Below are 9217 nucleotides of genomic sequence, written 5' to 3' on the forward strand. Positions count from 1 at the left end.
CATGTCCGGTTTGGCAGCCATCTCGGCGCCTCTATCTTGCCATATCCTGCGATTTGTGACTCTCTCTTTTTTTACCAAAAACCACCAAGTGGAAAAATCGGTGTCGCTGGAACTGCGGCTGTGATGATCGACAGGAAACAATTTAGCCAAATCGTAGCTGTTATCTAAAAGCTTTTGCTGCCAACTTTGCATTTCTTTGGATTTTTTCAGCTGACAGGCTGTTCTTTGATGGTTTTCACAACAGACATATCAACCGTAATCTAAACAATTTTGAAGTACCCTGTCACAACTAACCGTCTCATCTCGAGTGTGTATGTACAGGGTTCAATCAACGTGACATTTCGGGGGACCCCGAGAAAAAAAATTAAATTAAACGCCGAAAATCGAGACGCGCGTAAATGAAACGAAAACATAAACAAATTTTAAGGGTTGATTGATTAAGTCGTGGGCAGTCCTAGAAAGGAAAACAGCAAAGAAAACAGTTAAATGTTGTCTTTTGTCGGATCACAAGTTAATTTGCAGCCGTTTTCCGTTTTATTGATTCACTTATCCCAAATTGAACGCCAATGACATAGCGCGGGATTCGTGTCGATAGAAAACAAATCTCGTCCTCCCTAGAGGGTGATCAAGTTGATTTGCGGTTCGTGACAAAGCCGACCAATGAGAGATAATACCGCACACAAGAACTTCTAAAGCCTCTTGTCATTTGTCATCAGTGACTGGGTGTGGACTTCCGTTTTGAGTGGGTTTCTTTTGTGTCGTGTTTATGTAGGGCACCATTTGCATTTTAATCTTTCGCAACGGGAAATTAAACTTGAGGCTCTAAAGCTTTTGTTGTGGCTGCCATCGCTCGACGATCGGGACTCGTTAACTTTTCTGTTTATGTTTTTATGGGGTTTGTTTCTCGCTTTTAAGTTGCGATTAACGCGCAACCCGTGTGTATAAGTCGTCGATTCGAGAGCGAGATTCCACTGCCTACGTCAGTCGGTGATCGTTCACTCATAGAACCGGAACTAAGTCCCGCCATAGCATACCATCATTTCCGCTAAAACAAGTTTATCACTTGAGGGATTTTAAAGCTTGAATTACAATAGAGAATAATCGACCTCGGCTAAATATAAATTACTCAAAACAACGGACTACAAAGGGGTGAGAACGAAAGTGTTTGGGTTGTGAAACAGGGAGTTTTCTCTCTTATCGGAGTGCTTCTCGACATTAATTTATTACTCCGCCGGATTATTCGACTGGCGGGCTAATTGAAACTTCAGAGCCGTGGAAAGAAAAGCCAGGATTACATCAAGAAATTTATTCTCAACTTGTCGAGTGTCTTTATAACGTTGAGAGGGAATATTCATACGATGGCTGAATTTTTGAACGCTCATTGTCCGCCGAAGCACTGACATTACCGGGGAGTTTTCTTTGCTCAGTTTAATAGGAAATTCGCGGGAATTTTTTTTGGCAGATTTGATAAAAGGAAACATTAAATTTCCCAAGCTGATCAACGGAAGTGCCACGCAAGCTAAGCAAGGCCAGCCCATTATAATACAGTCACGACGTAGGTCGCGTTCAGTTTGAATTTAGTAACAGCACTGGACGGTCGGTCGCACCGCCGGTCAACACAACAAGGACATATGGACACCGATGTATGGCAACACAGATTTGACCACAGAACGAGTTACAGTTCATCATACTCGATGAAACACGAAGGATTGGGCAAGATGATGCATGGCACGAATAACAGAAATCATTTCGCCTTGGTCGAAAAATTACCGCATTTAACGACGAACTTTCCTGCGACCGGCGTAACAGAAGAGAGCGATGCGGACGATTATTACCCTTTTGTGATTGGACACGGGTCGAGCTTTAAAGTTATCGACCCCAAAGTGTACAAACAACTACGCCGGCATAATATTCAGCAACAAAAGGTACCTATAAAGGTAGCAGATTGCGCGAAAAAATCGACGATCGCGAGTCACAAAACGCCCGCTACAACGAATACAAAGTTTTCAAGTAGCTCTGACAGCGCGGACGATGCCGACGAATATTGTGAACTTTCACCGCTTGCGAAAGCGCCTCCTATAAAGTTATCAACTCTCCGGTCACAGCCCGCGGATTTAAAGTCTAAGAATAGCCTTGCAAAACTGTCTAGCTTCGAGCGGAGACTTTATACGGATTGTTATTATGGAAAGACTAAAGCGTGTCTGGTCGAGAGTCAGCCGAGTTCTCCGACATCACGGCCTACAACTCGACTTGTGGACAGTAGTTCACTGAAAAGCGAACGAGTGGAACACTGTTCTCAGTGGACAAACGACAAGCAAGAACCCCTCTTGTGTGGTGTGGAAGCAGACGAACTCATAGACTATGCCAGTTGTATGTGTTGTGTAAAAGGTATCTTTTATCACTGTACGAAAGACAATTTCGATGAAGGACAGCTCGCTGATGAACCGTGTTCGTGCGCGGGTCCCGTCAGTTCGTGCGCGCCGCGATGGGGTTGCCTGGCTATTTTGTCCCTATTCATTCCCTGTCTCTGCTGCTATTTGCCCGCTGTGGGCTGTAAAAAAGCCGCCACGAGTGTAAAGAAGAAGAAAAAGCCACAGAAACGCTTTAAATTTAACCCTAAATAGATGAAGATCAATTAACGTCTCAGATCAGAAACATTTTGACTTCATAAGTCAGAGCATTGAGGTAATTTTTGTAAAATACACCGCCGTATTTTATGTGCGAGTTTTTATAAGAGTTGAAATCAAATATTTTATTTACCGGGTGTGAAATGAATCCGCAGAAGTCTCAAACAGATTTTCGTTCGAAAGGCTCAGTGTGTCTCTAAGTTTTGATTTGGTCTTTAAAAGCGCGCGAGGAAACGTTATCTGCACTTCTGTTATATAACTTACGTTTATGTTGACAGCCTTTGTATGTTTTCATGTCATTTTATTTATCGTAAGTTATAAAATTGAAATCAGAGTTTGTGGATCTTTATTTACATGTTAGGATGACTGATGGATTAGGAAATATCCTCCAGGTTCAATTTCAGGCTATCAAATTTTCGTGTTTTCCCAAGGGTTCTTTCACTGACTAATCTATTTAGTATTTAGTCTGTTTTGAAAAATTTGTTTGACATCTTTTGAATTTATTTTCACCCGACATAAAAAAAATACATATAATCTGCGATTATGCAGCAATGTAAAAAGAAATAGTTAAATTATGAAGCGCAGAAAGAATTATAATTTATGAAGTTATTAATCTCTGTATTTAAGTTTTGTCCCGTTTGACCATTGTATGTAAAATTGCTCCGGTTCTGAAGACTCTATTATTATTATTACTTCAGGTCTAAGATATGCGGAACGCTCTGAAAGGAATTGAATAAAGAAGGGTGTTTCAGGATATGTTTTGTGCGTGGTATTTTCTTGTTCGTAGTTTTGGGACATTCCTTCACTAGCGTAGAAGTTTCATTCCTTCCGTTGCGTTTATCGAACCCGCCTCCCAAGTTGTAACGATGAGCGAGTTTAATACATTCGCTCTTGGATCAAAACTAACCCCAAATTGATTCACGTTTAGTTGATCACACTGAAAACCGCATTAACCCCACTTTGCGTAAAGCATTTTCGCCCACTCATTTCTAGTTCTCTTTAAGCGTTAAGATTTTTTTAAAATGTTTCAGCGACATAAATTAATCCGAGCCTTTAATGTTTCTTTTCCTTGTGATAACAAAGAAAATACTGTGATGTGACGTGCTGATACTTTCTTATCGCGCATTCGGTCGGAAACGGAATTGGCCGGAAGTGGGAGGCGTCTCATTTCGATACTCGATGTTTCTTCTTGGCCCTCAGTGGTCAGTTCGGTCACTGTGCTTCCGCTTGCTCTCCAAACGTCTTTTTTGTCGAAAATAGATCGCTAAAGGATGATATTTGCCCGCACAAAGCCCATCCAGAGCGTTTGTATTATTGCCGGAATCGTCAGCGTGAATCATTCAAATAATATCAACTTGTGATTTCCTTTACCCGCTTAGAGTTACTGTATGGTGTTATTCTGTTTTCAAGTTTTTTGTTGCGCGTTTTTTGAAGACAGCACGAGTTCCGTCTTGTGACAATTGGATATTAAAACGAGACGGATAATCCTTAGTTTCTGTGGAGGGTTTTAGTTGCTCGCGCCGTGTTAATTGAAGAAGTCGTCGGATTGAAATATTGTTCGTGAAGTGCGATAAGAATCGACGAGGAAAGAAGAGTTCGATTTTTTTCATCTTTCATTTTTTCCTGTTCGTTAAGTACTCAATTTAAGTTCTAACTTTCTTTTTCCGTCCATAATAGCTTTGGTAGATACCAAAATGAAGGGTTTTTCAGTTGCGTGCCGTTGTTAGCCAGTAGATGAACCGACGGAAATAGACTGGTTAACCTTTTAAGCAAAGCTTAAAAAAGAACTTGAGTCGTTTTGAGAAGGTTTCAAGTTGTTTCTTCTGGAATAGCGCTTGCTCCTCGAAACAATATCAAGTTTATCAATATGCTTTATTTTTCAGTTGTTTGCGTCAACAAGACGCTATATCAAAGTTCATTTAAAATGATTACGGTATGGTTTCTTCATACTAGTGTGAATGTGTATAAATAAGCATGAGTTTTCGCTATAGGAAAAGCGCTGATTAAAAGTAAGAAGTTTTCTAGTCTTAGAACCATCGAAAGATCACGCGAACATATAGAGCATCTTGAACTCTTTCATTGTTTCCCAAGATAGATTTACAAGTTCTCTTTACTAGCTGCCTTACATTTCTTTTAAAGCGAGCTATGAGAATTTGGTTTTAGACGTTGTTAATTTTCCTTTATTCTTGTTACCGATCCACTTGACATTGTACCGATATTGGGAAAAGGAATTAAATGTCGGTCACGTCGTGAAGCAAATAGCTTTGTTTTTCTGTTGAAACGAACCCTTTCAAAACCAGTGCTTGCAAAATGTAGCAGCACCTACGCTTTCTACACTGAATAGTTATAAAATCTACAAGTATGTTGGCGTATCCAACGTGGGAAGGATGAACAAGGATCGCCAAAGGCACAGCTCTAAACTATTTTGCTCTGGTTCACGTATTTGACGCCCAGGCGAACACAGTGTGGAGGGCGCGAAAATCTTATTGCCGGCAATGACATGTGAAGTGTAGTTTATTCCATTAAACAATCTTAATTAATAAGTTTAACGAGAGTTCTTTTTTTCCAGTGGCTGAATGACAGACGGGTGCTAAGTTACGTCTATCCTTGGGATTACTTACTGGTTGTCAGTTTCTTCTCAAGGTTCGACGTTTTTGATATTTTTAGATCGAGAAAAGTGTTTACTTGGGGACTGTATTGTTTTTAAGTTTTGTCCAATTCTTATATAGAGAAGCCAGTCCAAGACATTTTCAAGCCTCTCGTTTGTATTCGATAAAATGAAGATATTTCTCGCTGCTGTCTGTGAACAGCTTCAACTTCAGTGTACGGCTATCATTCGAGGCCTCCTACACAAATTCCTTCAATATTTTAAGCTACCGGTTTAGACATAAATTGAACCAAACTTATTGTAACAATTTACACCTTAGGAAGCCTGCCTACGCTTTTGAGAGACGAAAAAATATGGTGAAAATGTGAACTGATCATGTAACCATTACAGGCAAGTCAACACTCGAAAAAAGTATCGTGTTTTTAAGACTGATATCAATAATACCGGAGCGCAGGAAAGTCTTGAGATTTTTTCAGGCAGTCATTTAATACAAGCATGTCTCTTTATTGTCGAATATCTATACTTGTTATGAAATTATTGAAATTTTCAACTATTGTTCGTATCCGCCTCAACTGAACCCGTAGGACTTTGACTATGTCGCCGAAACGGGTAGTTTTGACGGAAAGTGTTTTTTTCTAAACATAGCTTGCTATCGAATCTCTTGTCTAGACAATCAACATATAACGGAAAAAGCGTAGGAACCCAACAGGATGTCAGTAAGCCGCAAGTGAACTGAAGTTTCAGTATTGGGAGGTGATATTGTTCGCTTCTGTTCGATTAGGCGAAAACCCCCTTGTCGCTTTAAACGGAAAGGGATTCTTGACCTTCTTGTAGTCGAGTTTGCGTCAAGTTGGATAGTTGGTCAGTATAGTGTATTTTTTAATCTAAATATATATTTTTGGTTGTTTTCGATGTTTTGGTAATTTATTTAAATTAGGAGGCGGGAGGGTTGCGAGTGATACCACAGGAGATAAACACATGACCAGCCCCTCACATGACCTTGTTCCTAGCAGCAAGTTAAAACAAGGCGTAGGCATTCGAATTTCCTTTACTAGTTTGCCAATTTCCTAATCAGCGCTGTAGTATTCCTGCGATGTGCTTGGTAAAAGCATGCTAATCAAGTTGAATCACAAGCGAAAAAATTCAGCCAATGCGCGCGGGGAATTTTGCCTGTGGCCGAGAGGGCGTTTCTTCCGTGTAAACAGTCCAAACTGAACGCAAAGGTGAATGAGGCCGGACGAGTTAGACGTGTATGAAAGGAAAAGGGGCGATGAATGAAAGCTAGAGAGAGAAAGGAATCTTCAAACGATGTCACATCTTGGCCAAGGTTCTGCCCGCAACTCAGTGAACATAAAAACATGCAGGCTAGAAAGGAAGACACTGACAAGTCGAACCGCCTGCGCATGCTTGGTTTGATTTACTTGACAAGTTCACAATAAACTAAGGCACATGCCTTGATACTGAGCGACTCCAGATAAAATATTCATGTGACGTTTTGTTTCGCTTCGTAGGCTAGTATAGGCATTTGGGCGCTAGTTACGTTTTCGCTTAGGGCGTAAACGTGAAATAACTTGTACAGAATATTACGAACTGAAAGAAACCGCAAACACTGATTATGTTCCTGTATATTAATCGTTGTTTTGCTCAGTCTTTTCAGTTGAAGGCGTTGGCTCATCTCTTTTCCTTTCATACTTACAGCCGGTATTCCTTGTGGCTCTGAGATCCTGTCACGTCCCAGCTAGCGTCGTTTCCTACGAAAACTTGGACATCCTAAAGAATTCGTGTAAGTCAGGGAATTATGCCGTTCAAGCTTTTAATGATGGAATTGGCATGCCAGAGTTTATTCTCATGTCTCTCAATCACCACTGAGTTCAAGTCAGTTAACTAAAAATACGATTCTTCTCACCGTCCGGCCACTTAATTAAGGATACTACCAGAATGAGATTTAATTATCTTTTACCGCTAATTTTTCGCATACAAATGAATGAATGAATAACTTTATTAAAGTGAGATAAATTGGTTGATGCAAACTTTTTTGCTATTTGGAAGCACAATAAGCAATCTATTTTTTGTATTGTAACATAATAAGAACGGATCGTCGAATGCAATTATCAGTACATGTAATTGTTTTGAAAACCTATTGCCACAAGCGAAATGACAACGCAGTAAGACCGATGGAAACGCTTTGCGAAGCGCCACTTTACGCGAATTCGTGTAAGAGATTAGCAGCAGTTTTCTCTTGAGACTGAGTGTTGCATGTTTTTGCCTTCTAACCTTCCAAAGTATACATAGTTTTGTTCGCTTGCTCGTGATTGCATCTGAAAACGTCAATTCAAATCGCCATGTTTTGTGTATTCCGTTATGCATATGCGCGATTTTGCCCCACCCCTTCCCCGGCTTCACTCCCCGCCCCCTCATGAAACGTGACCCCAAACTAACATTGGCGGAAAACTTCCAGCTCTTCCCGCTACCCTGAGAAAGGGTAACGAGGCGTCGTTGACGATTCGCGTGATTCTAACCAAAGCTAAATATATTCTTCATTAGCCGCTACTTTCCGCCGTTCGTGGTATTGCGTGGACGTGCCATATGGGTTTCTTGGAGGTTTATGGGTTTCCTGTCTTAAAGGTGCCCTGCTGTGATTGTTTTTGTTTTGCATTTTGGCTCGTTGTTTTTGGTTATACCCGTAATTTGGTGGCTTTCCGCACACATAAGAACAACTAGAGCAGAATCCAGACTGCAGAGTTGTCTGTCATATGTAATTTCATCGCTTCGAAGTGCAATAGGATGAGTCATCCAGCCTCTAACCCCTGCCCCACCCCTACCAACTTCTTCTACTTATAGTTTGTAGTACTCCCCTTCACAAAAATGCCAACTTTATTCTACTGATAAAACTCGATCATTATTAATGCGAATGTTTTGCTAATAAAGTTGGGGGTGGGCGGCTTCTTGTATTGTCACGTTGTTTCCTTGCATGTACTTTAACCTCGCGTCCAAATATAGCGTTTTGTTTTTCCTTCCTCGGGATTACTTCTGGGTCACGGCAGCGGCTGTCGAAGCTAAAATCGATTTCAAAGAGAATGAAACATTGCTTAATTAACATTTAAATCTTGGCCACAAAAAATTAAAACATTTTTGTCCACAGGCCGAATAAACTTCAAGCTGCAATTTTGACCTATTTACTTCATAAGGACTAAATGGCGCAACTTTCGGGACTTACAAAATCGTCAATTTTAATCCCAGTGGCTTCAAACTTTGGAATCTTATCTTTAAAACTCTAAACTTTCGAAATATGCAAAAACAAATTTCGCTTTGTATGCACTTGAAGCGCAGGCATCGAAGAACCATCTCCTAATTCCTACGAGTGGAACGAATGCACGTGACTGAAGGAGTAACGTTCAAGATGTACAGCTTCACAAATTTACTGCAAGAACAAATATTTACTTGTCAGCACTAAGTTTAGAATAACTTAATAAGAGATTCCACGTGCCCGCCAACACAGCACATTTCTTTTTAGAAAAGAATCTTTTGATTCCAAACTAGCGTGACCTGTGTTGAAGGATACATTGTTGCTAAAAAAAGTTGCTTTAATTTATAAAGGAGAGTATAGATATAAATGCAGGCAGCACGTGCACTCAGCGGATGATTGATTGCTGTCACTCAATGGCAGCGCACATCACTCGTGGTACAGTTAAACGAAACCAAGCTGGTAAAGTGAACTGAGTAAACTTAATAGACCTTAATTCTTCACTTTTTAGGCATGCTTATGAATCATTTACTTTATTTGCGATTGTTTGATCTTTTATTTTTTTTTTTTTTTTGGAATGGTGTGTAGAACTTGCTCTTTGGCCAAGAGAAGTCGAAAAACGAGATTGATAAATATAATTTATCGGGCATTTTTTCACGTTACTCAAGTCAATCGACCAAACAAAAAGCGGATATTGTAGTTAATGTTTTGACTCCTGGTGTATAACTATTTTTGTTT

At 40.2% G+C, this 9217-nt stretch overlaps 1 protein-coding gene across 1 annotated transcript; it reads left to right on the plus strand.

The window, feature by feature from the left end:
* The first annotated feature begins 876 nt into the window (after positions 1 to 876).
* LOC144643558 (uncharacterized) lies at positions 877 to 3381 on the plus strand. Its single transcript, XM_078502860.1, has one exon. It carries the CDS (start codon positions 1632 to 1634, stop codon positions 2622 to 2624), a length of 993 nt encoding a protein of 330 aa, XP_078358986.1. The 5' UTR covers positions 877 to 1631; the 3' UTR covers positions 2625 to 3381.
* Positions 3382 to 9217: the final 5836 nt, after the last annotated feature.

The sequence above is a fragment of the Oculina patagonica genome, chromosome 2 (genome assembly GCF_052425735.1).
Source record: "Oculina patagonica isolate OP01 chromosome 2, crgOcupat, whole genome shotgun sequence".
Classification (NCBI taxonomy): Eukaryota; Metazoa; Cnidaria; class Anthozoa; order Scleractinia; family Oculinidae; genus Oculina; species Oculina patagonica.

Coding starts and splice junctions, on each gene's coding strand:
- LOC144643558 (XM_078502860.1), top strand. CDS start 1,632: ATGGACACCGATGTATGGCAACACAGATTTGACCACAGAACGAGTTAC.